The sequence below is a fragment of the Danio aesculapii genome, chromosome 17, assembly GCF_903798145.1.
Source record: "Danio aesculapii chromosome 17, fDanAes4.1, whole genome shotgun sequence".
In the NCBI taxonomy this organism is placed as follows: Eukaryota; Metazoa; Chordata; class Actinopteri; order Cypriniformes; family Danionidae; genus Danio; species Danio aesculapii.
This window is the reverse complement of record NC_079451.1, coordinates 51,202,516-51,219,533: the sequence shown is the minus strand read 5'-3', so window position 1 is coordinate 51,219,533 and position 17,018 is coordinate 51,202,516. Positions and strand designations below refer to the sequence as shown.

General features: G+C 35.1%; 1 protein-coding gene across 1 annotated transcript in view; it reads right to left on the bottom strand.

Moving 5' to 3' along the window:
* Positions 1-1,294: 1,294 nt before the first annotated feature.
* spint1a (serine peptidase inhibitor, Kunitz type 1 a) overlaps positions 1,295-17,018 on the bottom strand; it is a 38,828-nt gene continuing 23,104 nt past the window's right edge. Inside the window, exons 5-11 of the mRNA XM_056476368.1 lie at positions 15,443-15,613; positions 14,691-14,750; positions 14,461-14,592; positions 9,286-9,336; positions 8,324-8,494; positions 3,558-3,620; positions 1,295-1,608 (exon numbers count right to left, since the gene is read on the bottom strand). Coding sequence (XP_056332343.1) covers positions 1,418-1,608; positions 3,558-3,620; positions 8,324-8,494; positions 9,286-9,336; positions 14,461-14,592; positions 14,691-14,750; positions 15,443-15,613 — 839 coding nt within the window. The 3' untranslated portion in view covers positions 1,295-1,417. The remainder of the gene's footprint in view (positions 1,609-3,557; positions 3,621-8,323; positions 8,495-9,285; positions 9,337-14,460; positions 14,593-14,690; positions 14,751-15,442; positions 15,614-17,018) is intronic.

Sequence of the window (17,018 nt, the reverse complement as noted above, 5' to 3'; positions counted from 1 at the left end):
TGTGTGAGATATACATTCACAGGTTACTCCTATCATTAGTAATAGCAAACAAACAGCATAAACAGACATCACACACACTCTACAAGATTCACAGATGATTTTTTTAAATTTAGTTTTTACTGTATGAATTTGTTATAAACAAGTTGTTTTGTTCCAGTCGCACATTAAATATCTAATACATGCAGAACTTTTTATATTATTTCACCATCTGTACACCATATAAGTGAATGTGCGTGTCTGTGGGTGGGGCTGTGTCAGTGTGGTAATGTGGGCTGGTGTGGCTACAGTGCCAGGGCTGAGTATTTGTCCGCCCTGCTGGTGGGGGTGGTGTAATGGTGTGGGGGATATTTTCTTTCATTAGACCCAATTGAGCATCATGTCAACGCCACAGCCTACCTGAGTATTGTTGCTGACCATGTCCATCCCTTTATGAGCACAGTGTCTCCATCTTCTGATGGCTACTTCCAGCAGGATAACGCTCCATGTCATAAAGCGTGAATCATCTCAGACTGGTTTCTTGAACATGACAATGAGTTCACTGTACTCAAATGGCCTCCACAGTCACCAGAGCTCAATCCAATAGAGCACCTTTGGGATGTGGTGGAACGGGAGATTGGCATCATGGATGTGCAGCCGACAAATCTGCAGCAACTGTGTGATGCTATCATGTCAATATGGAGCAAAATCTCTGAGGAATATTTCCAGTAGCTTGTTGAATCAATGACATGAATGATTAAGGCTTTTCTGAAGGCAAAAGGGGTCCAACCCGGTACTAGTAAGGTGTACCTAATAAAGTGGCCGTGAGTATATACATAATAATTTTTAAAAAACACAGAGTCTGTACATATTACTTTTATTGAGACTTAAGATTAGTAGTTTAGACATCAGGGAAAGTTTTTAAAAATCTATATACAAATTTGCATTCTGGAATATGTATTTATCACCATGATTGTCATTTCCACGTCCAAAAATATACTAAAAATACATATAGATAAAAAACACATCAAAAAAACAAACCATAGACTGATATCTTAGGTCTTAGACATAATAAAATACTAATTTCTAAGTAGTAAAGTAAAGTTTACATGGCTTAAAGATTAACTGATGACAGGCAGCATTTCTGACACACCAAAAACAATCCAAAATAAAACTAGATGGCTCAAGAATAGTGATTTAATGTTTTACGGTAACATGGTAGGAAATAAAACACATTTACCCCTGAGCAAAATCCAACAAAGCTAAATATAAATCAGTAAATCATATTCATAGCAATAAAAACTTAAAACAAACAATCGCAGCATTCCTAAGAAAGATGCTGGTGATATAAACCAAACTGGGAGTAAATGCTGCACAGTCTACTGGAAACAGCTCAGGTAATTACTGCATATACAGGGTGATCTTTTCACAGGTTTGGGGTTCACATGGGTTTGGTTGTGCTGTTGTAGACGAGTTTCTCTGAATCCTCGTATCCGCGAACGTGTCCGCCGTTTACCGCCACCTGCTGGTGTTTATTCCGACTCTTCTTTCGGCCTTTGACCAGGCAGCAGGCGATGATGACCAGCAGGATGGCGATGGCGAAGGCCAGGATGATTGCCATCGCAATAGCAGCTGAAAACAGAGACATCATTATTTTTGACTATTGATCAGGGCTACTACATTATTACCTATAAATCACCTTCTGTTACTTGTGATGAAATAAACGTAAAAATAAATAAGAAACAAAATAATCAAGAATAAACTTTGAAGTAAACAACTTGGAAGAAAAATGAAAGGAAATAAAAATAAATAAATTAAACGGGAATTTATTTAGCTATTTGCCAAGTCTTATTTTAATTTAAAACTAAAATAAATTATTAGGGGTTATTGTTGATGATGATGGTGACAACAACTACAGTTGCTGTCAGAATTATGTGTGTGTGGTGTGTGTGTGTGTGTGTGTGGGTGTGTGTGTGTGTGTGTGTGTGTGTGGTGTGTGTATATATATATATTATATATATATAGATATTATATATATATATGCACGTGTGTGTGCATACAGTTGATGTCTCAATTATTAGCCCCCTGTTTATTTTTCCCCAATTCTGCTTAACGGAGAGCAGATTTCTTCAACACATTTCTAATCATAATAGTTTAATAACTCATCTCTAATAACTGATTTATTTATCTTTGTCATGATGACAGTAAATAATATTAGACTAGATATTCTTCAAGACACTTCTATACAGCTTAAAGTGACATTTAAAGGCTTAACTAGGTTAATTAGGTTAACTAGGCAGGTTAGGTTAATTAGGCAAGTTACTGTATAATGATGGTTGTTTTGACTATCAAAAAAAACATATAGCCTAAACGGGCTAATAATTTTGTCCCTTATATGGAAAAATTAAAAACTGCTTTTATTCTAGCCGAAATAAAACAAATAAGACTTTCTCCAGAAGAAAAAATATTATCAGACATACTGTGAACATTTCCTGAACCTGTTAAATATCATTTGGGAAATATTTTTAAAAGAAGAAAAAATTCAAAGGGGGGCAAATAATTCTGACTTCAACTATTTTAATATATAATAATAATAATAAATAATAATAATAACAACAACAACAACAATTAATTAATTAAGCTCAGGACGATTGCCACCTCATTTACCGTGTCCTTACTAGACTAGGGATCAGGTTAATTATAATTAATTTTTGTACATTTTTATTTACTTGGAATGAAATAAACTGAAGAAAAATAACATTTGTTCAAAGTATGTCCTGTTAGTTTTTCAAATTAAATCTAAAATAGAACTGTATCAACAAATTATTATTATTGATAAATTGTTAATTGTATTACTATTATTTATTATATTATTATTATTAAATAAACTAAAAACTGACAAAAACACTTACTAAAAATAACTAGATTGTATAAAATATTACTATAATTAAAAACTCTAATAGTTTCTGTGATTCTAAAATAACATAACACAATTTCATAATATGTTCATTTTAAAAATAAAATATTTGTAAACAAATCTCTAAGTAATTGTAATTTCTTACATTAATGGTGGTTAATGAAACTCACAATTTAACCCACTTTAACAAAGATTATATTTTACTTTGTCAAATAAATCCTTGAACAAGAGAACAAATGTATACAGTGTATAATAAATCAACAAAATCTATATTACTTAAATATTGTTTATTTTAAAATAATAGAAATTATTATAATAATAATAACAATAAAATATAAAGTGTTATAATTAGATCTAAAATATATGTTTTGATTTTTCAAGTTAAAACACCTTTATTTTGATGTGTTGTCATAAATGTCTTTAAATCAGTACATATGTAATGATATTTGTTCTTTAATCTTTTTTTTTTAATGTCCTGATATGAAAACAACACAAATGGTATTCATGCATGTATAAACTGATCAAACAAATAAAGAAAACAGAGACTGAGCAACATACCATGGAGCTTCGGTTCAGTTAAATTAATCACCCAGACTGTAATGAATGCATATATTGACTGAATTGAAATGCGGTTAATTATGACGCATGTTTAGTGCAGTATTACCTGTGTCGCTGCTCTTGCCTTCTTGCTTCTCAAACTGAGATTTTCTGGCAAACACATCAGACTCTGAAATAACACAAACATGATGATTAAGCTTCTCATAAAATAACTATAAATGCTTTCCTTGCTACGAGAAATTTCAGAGAAAAGGAAAATAAAATAAGAGCAATATTACTTAGAGACTAATAATGGAGGACATATATAGAGCTTTGAGTTTTACTGGCTAAACTATGAATCCTTATAAAAGGAATCAAATGCATCCTATTTAATCAGGAGCATTAGACACTACAGGTATTAGACACTGGTGATGTCAGCTGAAAAGGTCATTGATACACAGTTTGATGCATTTCTGTTTTAGCATGCGCAGATTCACATTTAATGCATGCTGACTCAGGGTTGCCAGAGTCTGTTTTTTTCAGCAGAACTGAACATGGTTTTATTATTCCACGAGATAAAAGTTGTATTTTGTCATGAGTGACATGTATATTGCTGAAATATATTACTGCACCAATATATAACCAACAAATAACCACCTATTTTTATGCACATTTTTGGAATATTAAGTGCTTGACTGATAGTGCCAAGATGCGCATAAAGACGTATTAAACTGCTCCGCCTCCACAGGAGATCAAAGCACTCTTCTAATTCACTGCCTGTTGAGACATGTTAATATGCAAATCTGTCAGCCAATCACAGCAGTGGGCATTTACATTTGAGTCAACTACTGGCCAGTTGCACAAGATGGTGCCGATGAGCTTCCAAGATGCAGGTGTGTGGGTGTTCACTTCCGGTCGCATAGAATATAAAGGAAGAGGTGAAGATTTCACATTTTCCTTGCCAAAGCCAAGCATTTTAAAATAAAACAAAGTATTTTAAATCAGCGACAGGAGAGGAACATCCTCTCTACATTGCTGCATACACTGCATTAATAGCGCTTCAATTTTCCACATTTTCACAGTCTTATTCCAAAATAGATTAAATTCATTTATTTCCTCAACATTCTACACACAATCCCTCATAATGACAATGTGAATTTTGTTTTTTTAATTGTTGTAAATTTATTAAAAATAAAAAAGCTGATAAATCACATGTACATCAGTATTCACAGCCTTTGCTCAATATTTTGTTGATGCACCTTTGGCAGCGATTACAGCCTCAAGGTCTTTTTGATATGAAGCCACAAGCTTGGCACACCTGTCCTTGAGAATTTTGGCCCATTCCTTTTTGCAGTACCTCTCAAGCTCTTTCAGGTTGGATGGGAAGCGACGGTGTACAGCCATTTTCAGATCTCTCCAGAGATGTTCAACTGGATTTAGGTCTGGGCTTTGGTTGGGCCACTCAAGGACATTCACTGAGTTGTTGTGAAGCCACTCCATTGATATTGTAGCGGTGTGCTTTGGGTCATTGTCCTGCTGGAAGATGAACCGTCGCCCCAGTCTGAGGTCAAGAGCACTCTGAAGCAGGTTTTCATTTAGGATGTCCCTGTACATTACTGCATTCATCTTTCCCTCTATCCTGACTAGTCTTCCGTTCCTGCTGCTGAAAAACATCCTTACAGCATGATGCTGCCACCACCATGCTTCACTGGAGGGATGCTATTAGCCTGGTGATGAGCGCTGCCTGCTTCTCTCCAAACGTAACGCCTGGCATTCACTCCAAACAGTTCAATTTGAGTCTCATCAGAGCAGAGAATTTGGTTTTCTGATGGTCTGAGAGTCCTTCAGATGCCTTTTGGCAAATTCCAGGCGGGGATTGTTTTCAGTCTGGCCACTCTACCATACAGGCCTGATTGCTGGATTGCTGCACAGATGGTTGTCCTTCTGTAAGGTTCTCCTCTCTCCACAGAAGAACGCTGGAGCTCAGATAGAGTGACCATCGGATTATTGATCACCTCCCTGACTAAGGTCCTTCTCCCAGATCACTCAGTTTAGATGGTCGGTCAGCTCTAGGAAGAGTCCTGGTGGTTCAAACATCTTCCACTTATGGATGATGGAGGCCGATGTGCTCATTGGAACTTTCAGAGCAGCAGAAATGTTTCTGTAACCTTCCCTAGCCTTGTGCCAATCCTATCTCAAAGATCTACAGACGATTCCTTTGTCTTCATGCTTGGTTTGTGCTTTGACATGCACTGTCAACCCTGGGACCTTATATAGACAGGTGTATGCCTTTTCAAATCATGTTCAATCAACTGAATTGACCACAGGTGAACTCCAATGAAGCTGCTGAAACATCTCAAGAATGATCAGTGGAAACAGAATGAACCTGAGCTCAATTTAGAGCTTCACGCCAAAGACTGTGAATACTGATGTACATCTGATTTATCAGCTTTTTATTTTTAATAAATTGCAACAATTTCAAAAACTCCTTTTTCACATTGTCATTATGGGGGATTGTGTGTAGAATGTTGAGGAAATAAATCAATTGAATCCATTTTGGAATAAGGCTGTGGCATAAAAATTTTGGAAAAAGTGGAGCGTTATCAGTACTTTCCGGATGCACTGATTTGCTTTCATTCTTTCCCTGTTGATGCTGAAGATCGTACTCAGTGGTTACTCAAATTCCGTTGGGATGATATCATTTTTGTAGTGGTCGTTTCTCTGCATTGTGTTATAATTATTATTTTTTTTATTATTATAAAGAAGCTCCACACACAAAAAAAAAAATTAAAGAATGAAAGCAAATCAGTGCACTGATGTATGCAGCAATGTAGTGAGCATGTCCTCTCCTGTCACTGATAAAATACTTTGGTTTTTATTTTTATTTTAAACGTGCTACTTTTTTTGTAACGAAAATGCAAAATCTTCACCTCTTCCTTTATAGTTCTATGTGACCGGAAGTGAACATGCACACACTTGCATCTCACCAGCGCCATCTTGTGCAACTAGCCCATAGGCCACGCCCATTCAAACAGAGCATTCTAATGAAGGTCAAAAACTTTTTAGGATGATTTTTTTTAGAATTGTAAAACCTTGATTACATTTAATTTGTAATCAAAATGTCATAATTTTTTATTGTTATCATTTGCATAAAGTTTCAACAGAATGTACACAAAATATTTGGTTTTGCGCTTATAAAAAAAAAAAGTATGGATACAATATTTTTAAAAAACCTGATTACATTACAATTAATTAATTACAGTATAAACTTGCAAAATGGTAAATACTGGATTCATAGAGAGAAATTCACTACTTATTAAAGTTCTGTTAAGTGCTCTGAAATGTGCATTTGTATACGGTATTTGACAATGTCAACTAAAACACGAAGAGAGGGTGGTGCATAGTATAGCTCCACCCCTTTTTAAAACAGCCAGTAGCGTTTAGTTTCATCACAGCTCTGCCAGTGAAAGTATTTGAGCTCAAGTGCATCAAATGAAGACAACGAGAAGGGGGCGGGGCATGTCAGATACTAGAGAGCATTTGATTGGTCAGGAGATTTGATGAGAAACTGAAGTATGAGGTCAATAATCATTAATCATTGATCATTGATCTATTTAGGCGGAAGTGACAAACTGCAGGCTTTAGATGTTCATATCGGTTGTATATCTTCTAAACATGAATCGTCACTTTTGAAGCACTCTAACTTACAGGTATCTTAAAAACTAACAATTCTAAACATCTAAAAAAATTATTTCATGGACATTTAAGACCTTTATTAGACTCTTTTCCTTACAATTTAAACCACTTTAGCCACTCTCGTATTCAACCGGTAACATTTTTGCTTATATTTACTTAATACTGATCATAAGAAACTAATCCAGAATTAAAACATTATTCATATACTGAACAAAATGCTAATCCAGCAGGGGGCGCCCATAGAACAGCAGGAATAATGCTGCGTTCACACCAGACGCAGATAAAGCGTCAAGCACGAGTTTACATGTTAAGTCAATGCAAAGACGCAAATAGACATCCTGCGGCGCGATACGTTCGAATGATGCGTTTTACGCGAATGATTCGATTTATACGAATGATGCAATTCGTACAAATGACGCGATTCGCGCAAATGTCGAGTAAATGATGCGATTCATGTACATGAAACCGCGCAGCTTGAGCGTTTTGCGCAATTGACGCGTATCGCTCGAGTTGGAAAATCTGAACTTCAGTGTACATTCGCGCCACTTCAACCAGGAGCTTTCTTTTGTAGGGGCATGATTATGACATAGCGCCTGTTGTTGGTGTCCCAGGGGAAAATCCTCTTGCAGACACCAGTTATCAAACTGGGCTTGGCTCAGTCGGAAGCACCGCTGAAAGCTTCTATCATCCAGGTACATTTCTGGAGGATCTGATGAACTGGTGCACATCTGAAAGGATCTAGTGGACTCAGACATGGTGCAGAACGAATATACACCGTTTATCAGCATTCCTAAAGCACATAAACACAGCTATTCTCTTAATATAATCTATATATAGCTTAACAGTACTGCCTTTTACTAGTACTAGCATAACAGTACTGCCTTTTAAAATAAGCAATGTGATGTCAGATCTAGCAGGATTTTATTTATTTCATAAACTACACAGCATTACAATATTCTGAGATTAAATTAAGGCAAACTGCAGCATACCACCCTACACTGTACAATCAAAAATGACACACAATTTAATACCTTATAAAATAGCATTTAATACTTACCAAAGGGCTTTACATTTCTCTAAACTGATTGATCAACTATTAACACTTTAAGACCCCGCGGACACCCTGAAGTAGTAGTTCATAAGCCCTTTAAACGTTAATAACTCTAATTTAAAAGGCAACAGTAGAGCAAAACCCACCAGAGACTGAGCTGCAGAATGTCATGCACTGGACCTCAGTATCAAAGTGGTTCAGATTTCCACTGCAGCCACCGTAGTTGAAGCGATTACAGCGACGCTCGTATGGATTGTAATACCATTTGGTGTGACTGGCACGACACGGTCCTGTTATCGGCGGGTCCACACAGTTAGCTAAAGAGCACAGAAAACAGATTAATTGCATTAATTTATTCATTTATTAAAACTATGTCTGCAGAAATGCAGTATTCAAGATGGTAAACTATTATATTTACAGTTTAAGGTTAGTACAGTTAAATAATATACAAGTATTATAACTAATATACCAATATATTAATATGATTGTTAATATACAATTTAATTTAAAATGAAGCATTAAAATGAGCTTAAACTAGATTCATTTTTTAGAATAATATACGAAAAAAATGTAGATTACCGTTTTAAATGTTACGTTTAATTTAAATACAAAATCTTACCATAGATCAAATTTAATTAAATTAGAATATGTTGATTAAATTTAAGATTAACACAAGGCATGTTATATGTTGACACCATTTAGGTTAAATCTAATATTAAATATTAGATTTATTAATATTAGAAAAAAACTAATACAAATATTTACTAAATGATTTAAAAAATATATATTAAATTAGATAAAACTTGTTTAATTAAATTAGGTTATTTAGATTAAATTTTAAAATGTGCTAGATTCAATTTAGGGTCAAATGAAATTAACTACATTTATTTAAAAAAAAAAGAGATTAAATTAGAAAAGATTAACATGGTTAAATAATTTTTTAAGGTAAATGTAATATTAATCACACAAATTGTACATTACTTTTAAAGCAAGTTTAATTGCATTATATATAAAACACAGAGGATTTATCGTTTTTTGTTGTTGTAAAATTTAAACATCTCAAAATAAAAACTGTAATGTAAATAATAAAAACACAGTCTATTAAAACCTTTAGATACATCCAGACGGATTGTCAGCAAATGATCAAGCTGCTTATTCACTGAAACAAAAGAGAAGAAAAACAGTATATTCAGCCACACATTACAATATATAAATTATCAAAAATATAAAAAATCTTTGAGTGAACTTTGAAGTTCAGTAATGCAATGATGTGTTTTTATAATAGTGCTGAATTTGGCTGCATTTACACCACATTGTTCAAGTACCCAATTCAGATAAATACACACATTACTTTACATTAGTTATCGTGATGTCCCAATTACAACAAAGAAATACTGGGAAATCTCAGTAGACTGATGGCATTTAATGCCGTTCAGCCTTATAGTCCTAAAATGTGAGCAAAATCAGCAGTTTTGTCATCACTTTAGACATTACGCTAGAGAATCATTCAAACACTGCTGTTCTGATGTTAGCTGCAGATATGAATGAATGGCGGAAGAAAGTAGTTCCATCTAAGGATTTTTGAGATGCTTGATTTTCTTTTTTATATACAGGATTATGCGATCAAACTGTTGTATAAATGCAAAATCACACTCGTAGCAGTGCAATATGGCTTTATAACGTCAGACAGGGAGAGGGGGTGGGACTGGACTACTGATTTCCAAAGAATGGAAATTCACTCAGAGACCGTCCCTGCCAAAAATCAGCTCTTTTGAATTCCATGCAGTCACCATTATCCACCCCTTTCGCATAAATGTGGTTGTCATCTACCGCCCACCGGGTACATTAGGTCACTTCTTGGATGAACTGGATGTTCTTCTCTCATCTTTTTCTGATTATGACACTCCCTTGTTGGTGCTAGGTGACTTCAACATCCACATTGAAAGACCTCAAGCTGCTGACTTCCAGACTCTGCTTGCATCTTTTGACCTCAAAAGAGCACCTACTTCTGCTACTCACAAATCAGTTAATCAACTAGACCTTATTTACACTCGACATTGCCTCGCTGACCAAACACTAGTAACTCCACTACAAACATCGGATCATTTCCTTCTCTCTCTCAACATCCACATTACTCCTGAGCCGCCACACACTCCAACTCTAGTTGCCTTTCGCAGAAACCTACGCTCTCTCTCACCCAATAGACTATCCACCATTGTTTCTAACTCTCTTCCTCCATCTTGCAAACTCTCTGCACTTGATACGAACAGTGCAACTGATACACTCTGCTCCACGCTAACATCATGTCTAGACAGACTATGCCCTCTGACATCCAGACCAACCCGAGCCAGTCCTCCTGCACCCTGGCTCTCTGATGTTCTCCGTGAGCATCGCTCAAAACTTCGGGCTGCTGAGAGAAGTTGGCGAAAAACTAAAAATCCTGAACAGCTCATAACATACCAAACTCTTCTGTCTTCTTTCTCGACTGAGGTTACTTCTGCAAAGCAGACATACTTCCGTCAGAAAGTCAACAGTGCCACCAATCCTCGCTTACTTTTTAAAACATTTTCCTCCCTCCTCTATCCTCCTCCTTTACCAGCATCCTCCACACTCACTACTGATGACTTTGCTACATTCTTTTGCACCAAAACTGCAAAAATCAGTGCTCAATTTGCTGCACCTACAACAAACACGCAAGATACACCACCAACACCACACACACTCACCTCTTTTTCCCAGCTCTTTGAGTCTGAGGTGTCCAATCTCGTGCTATCAAGCCATGCAACCACCTGTCCGCTAGATCCCATTCCCTCTCATATCTTGCAAGCTATTTCTCCTGCAGTCATACCAACACTGACTCACATAATTAACACATCTCTTGACTCTGGTCTATTCCCTACTTCATTTAAGCAGGCTAGGGTAACCCCACTGCTAAAGAAACCCAACCTGGATCAAACGCTACTTGAAAACTACCGACCGGTATCCCTGCTTCCATTCATGGCCAAGATTTTGGAGAAAGTAGTGTTCAATCAAGTCCTAGACTTTCTTACTCAAAACAACCTCATGGACAACAAGCAATCTGGCTTTAAGAAAGGCCACTCAACTGAGACTGCCCTGCTCTCGGTCGTGGAGGATCTCAGACTGGCTAAAGCAGACTCTAAATCATCTGTCCTCATCTTGCTGGATTTATCAGCTGCTTTTGACACTGTAAACCACCAGATCCTGCTATCTACGCTTGAGTCACTGGGCGTCGCAGGCACTGTTATTCAATGGTTCAGTTCGTACCTCTCGGACAGGTCATTCAGGGTGTCGTGGAGGGGTGAGGTGTCCAACCTACAGCATCTAAACACTGGGGTACCTCAGGGCTCTGTGCTTGGGCCACTTCTCTTCTCTATCTACACAACATCTTTAGGAACAGTCATCCAGAAACATGGTTTTTCCTACCACTGCTATGCTGATGACACCCAGCTATACCTCTCTTTTCACCCTGATGATCCCTCGGTTCCAGCTCGCATCTCAGCCTGCCTGTCAGACATTTCACTCTGGATGAAAGATCATCATCTCCAACTTAACCTCATGAAAACGGAAATGCTTGAAGTTTCTGCCAACCCGACTCTTCACCATAACTTTTCAATCCAGATGGATGGAGCAACCATCACTGCATCCAAAATGGTAAAAAACCTTGGAGTAACGATTGATGACCAACTAAACTTCTCTGAGCACATTTCTAGAACTGCTCGATCTTGCAGATTCGCACTCTACAACATCAGAAAGGTCCGACCCTTCCTATCTGAACATACAGCTCAACTCATTGTTCAAGCTCTTGTCCTCTTCAAACTGGACTATTGCAACTCTCTGCTAGCCGGGCTACCAGCTAGTTCTATCAAACCTCTTCAGCTGCTTCAGAACGCAGCAGCACGAGTGGTCTTTGATGAACCCAAAAGAGCACATGTCACTCCGCTACTCACCCGTTTGCACTGGCTGCCAGTTGCTGCCCGCATCAAATTCAAAGCTCTGATGTTTGCTTACAAAGTGACCTCTAGCTGTGCTCCTTTGTATCTGCTCTCACTTCTGCAGATTTATGTGCCCTCCAGAAACTTGCGTTCTGTGAATGAACGTCGCCTCGTTGTTCCATCCCAAAAAGGGAAGAAATCACTTTCCCGAACTCTCACATTCAATCTGCCCAGTTGGTGGAATGAACTCCCTAACTACATCAGAACAGCAGAGTCACTTGCTGTCTTCAAGAAACGACTAAAAACCCAACTGTTTAGTCTCCACTTTTCTTCCTAATCTGCAATTGCCTCTCTGGCTATACCACTAACCGTGCCCTCTCTCTCTCTCTCAAAAAAAAAAAAAAAAAAAAAAAAAAATTTCTACTAATGTTTTGCTTCTTAGACTTTACACACCTGAAACTTGTCTATAGCGCTTGTTCACTGCTGCTCTTATAGTTGTGTAAATTGCTTCCTTGTCCTCATTTGTAAGTCGCTTTGGATAAAAGCGTCTGCTAAGTGACTAAATGTAAATGTAAACGTGTCCCACCTGAAGCACTATGCCTGTGGCCTTATGCAAACAGATTAAATACAGTAATGGACCGGTAACACTTTATAATAACTACACACTATGAATCATTTATTAAGCATTGGCAAATAGTGAATTCATTATCTGTTAAGCATTAACTCTACATTAATAGATGTTAGTAAACAGTTTATAACTTTAGCTACAAATGCTGTATTCTTGACTTACAAACATATTTATAATGTGCTTAATACTTGTACTTTCATACTTTGTTAGTGATTTATTTTTCATTACTAAATTAAGTATTGCATTATTTACAAATCATTTGTATTTAAGAGTAGTTGAGGGTTTTTTAGGATCATTCAGAATGAGTTAGTAAATGATTAATAAACTACTGAAATCAACATTTATATATCTTATTATTCAGGCATATATTAAGGGTTACTATGCATGTTAATAAATGCCTTGTTAACTCAACTTCATCTAGTTTTGTGACCTAATCTAAAGTGAGGACTATTCATGCTTTATAAACCCCTTATTAATTACAAATAAAGGCTCAGTTAAATTCTAAACAGGAAAATTGACATTATTCATTCCTTTTCATATAAAGATACACAAATAAAACTGTACTTCAAATGAAAAATAAATCTTTGCAACCTTATCTAAAGTAAAATAACTGTAGAGTTTAAACATTGCATCTTATTATATTGTTAAATTATTATATTGTTGTTGTTTTATCCAGTTTTATGTTGTATTTTGACACTCCTGTTATTCAGCAATGTTTAAACTTTACAGTAATTTTATTTTTTAGAAAAGATTGCAAAGATGTATTGTTCATTTGATATTGAGTCTTTATTGTCATTTATAAGGGATTTATAAAGCATGAATAGTCCTCACTTTAGATTAGGTCACAAAACTAGATGAAGTTGAGTTAATAAAGCATTTATTATCATATTAGTTAACTATTAGTATATGCCTGAATAATAAGATATATAAATGTTGATTTCAATAGTTTATTAATCATTTACTAACTCATTCTGAATGATCCTAAAACCCTCAACTACTCTTAATTACAAATGGTTTTTAAATAATGCAATACTTGATTTAGTAATGAAAAATTAATCATTAACGAAGTATGAAAATACAATTATTAAGCAATTTATATAGTTGCTTATAAGTCAAAAATACAGCATTTGTAGCTGCAGTTATAAACGGCTTACTAACGTTTATTAATGTAAAGTTAACGCTTAACAGATAATGAATTCACTAGATGCTAATGCTTAGTAAATGATTCATAGTGTGTAGTTATTATAAAGTCTTACCGGTTTGGGTAACGCAGCGTCTGTGTGGGCGAGACAGTAAATCTGACATCATTCTCTCTTCTGGCTGCCATTATCAGTCTCACACTATTGCTTTCCTTTTTCTGAAAGTCTTGATAACACAATCATAGGGTTTTTCTTTGATTATTTCAGCAGATAGAGTTGTAATAAAATGATTTGCTGTGCTCTCCCATTCACTGTGCTCTAAGTTTATCAAATATGACCACTTCTGCTGTTGAGAAACACACAAATGTGTAAAGGTCACATGAAGAAAAGAGCTCTTGTAATAACAGCTGCCAGTCAACGCACGCTCATTTTTTCAGGGTCTTTGTTAGTGCAGTGTAAATGCAGACATCAGTCACTTTTAACAAGTTGTTTTAAGCAGGTCATCAACAAACCAAATATTGGATACAGTCACAAATATCAGAATCTTTGTATGAGTGTCTCACATTTGTTGCATTCCTTTTCATCCGAGCCGTCGCTGCATTGCGGCTCTGAGTCACACTCCAGATCTTTCCCGATGCAACATTTATTATCACATGTGAAATGCTCAGGACTGCAAGGCTCGTCACACTGCTCAGCTGTGTGTGTGTTTCGCAGACAAGAAAAAACACTCAAGAAATGTTCTTGTGGCAATCAAAAAATAAAATGGCATTCTGGTCAAATATATAAGGCTTACCAGTGTGAATGGGACCCAGTCTTATAGATGGATGAGGAGGAGGAGAATCAATATTAGACACTGTAATAATAACACAATATTTCATGTTAACGATAAACCATTTTGAGAGACGTTAAAAAAAAATTAACAAATAATTTTTTTATAAATCCTATTTGAAATGTTGACCACACTTTACGATAAGGTTTCATTAGCTAAAGTATTTACCAATATGAACTAATTATGAACAAAACTGGTTGCATTTGTTAATCATAGTTCAATGTTTACTAATGCAATATTAAAATCCTTGCTATCATTAGTTAATGCGTTGCGAGTTAACATGAGCCAATAATGAATGACTTTATTTCTGTTAACATAAACAAATACTGTAACAACTGAATTGTCCATTGTTTATGTTAGTAATAGCATTAACTAATACAACCTTTGTGTAAAGTGTTACCAAAATGATTGCGGCATTGCATTAACAACTAATTAAGACCTGAATACTAGTGTCTTGAAGAATATCTAGTCAAATATTATGTGCTGTCATCATGGTAAAGAGAAAAGAATTCAGTTATTAGAAATGAGTTAATAAAACTATTATGTTCAGAAATGTGTTGAAAAATCTTTGTTCAACAGAAATTGGGGAAAATTTACAGGGGGATTAATAATTCAGGAGGGCAAATAATTCTGACTTCAACTGTGTGCACATTTTTTTTTGTTAAATTAGGATTCGTCTGTTCAGATGAAGTGGCACCCCTCTATTAAATCAGTACCTGAGATTTTGTTGCAGGCGTTCTGGCATTCGTTGAGCGCCAGATAGTTATTACGGTTAGGTTTGCAGCCTCCAAACTTGAACTCTTCACATTTCTCTGTGACGGCGTTATAATGCCAGCGTGGGAAAGAGCCTCGACACGGACCCTCCTTCTTCGGCACCAGACAGTGATCTGAGCAGAGGAAAAACAGGCATTTATTTGTTAATTTATTCATTCTATCATGCATTCATTCATTCTATCAGACAGTAATTCATTCATTCACACATTCTATCATGCATTCATTGTTTCATACATTAATTCACTTATTCATACATTCTATCATGCATTCATTAATTCTATTCATTCATACATTCTATCATGCATTCATTTATTCATTCCATTCATTAATTTCATCATGCATTCCATTTATTCATTCATTTTATCATGCATTTATTTATTCTATCATTCATTCATTCATTCCATCATTCATTCTTTCCATCATGCATTCATTCATTCATTCACTCTATCATGCATTCATGTCATTCATTCCTTCCATTCATTCATTCATTCATTATGCATTCATTCAATTTCATCCTTCATTCATTCATTCATTCACTCTATCATGCATTCATTTCATTCATTCCTTCCTTCCATTCATTCATTCATTGTGCATTCATTCCATTCCATCCTTCATTCCATCATGCATTCATTCATTAAATTATGCATTTATTCATTCCATTCATTCATTCATTCATTCTATTATGCATTCATTCATTCAATCTCTATTGTAAACAAATGCTCTGCATGCTGGTAATTTACAGAGCATGAACATGAATCTACCATAGTTTTACCTTGCATTACAGTATGCACACACTTAAAATGGCAATCCCTGTAACCATATGTTATCAAATATCAAAAACTCAGTCATATTTAGAAAAAGTATCATCTGATGCAAAATAATAAATAAATAAAAAACAAACAAACAAAAAAACTCAACTTTGACAGAAATTCTCCAATATTGTCATGTGAAATATACTTTTAAATCATTAGGATTTAGCCATTTGACAGTAAAATGTTTTTCTTCATTTTAAACACATTTATTATATGAAGGACGAAACCTGCAAAAACAATAAATACACAAATAAATAAATGTTAATAAATCCAAAAATTAATGCATAAATAAAACAAATAAATAAATTAGCATATTATTCATTTGCATATTTGTTTATTGTTTTATTTATGCAGGAAATTATGGATTTATTAACTCATTTATTTAATGATTTGCATATGTAGTTATTGTTTTGCCAATAAATTATCAGTGGGTCATAGAAACAAAACTATTTTATTACATATATTCATATACACACAAATATTATATATCTAAATATAAATAAACATTTTCTCAAATATATGCATGCATATGTGAATTTATATGCATAATAAGTATACACCGCACACACTTAAATTACTTTAATTAAACTTTTATTTTGGATGTGATTAATCACTTTTCCAAATTTCTGCCCAGCACTAATATATATAGTATGAAGTAGGTCTGTAGCAATTATATAAAAAGTTGTTTAATTATGACCATTTTTAG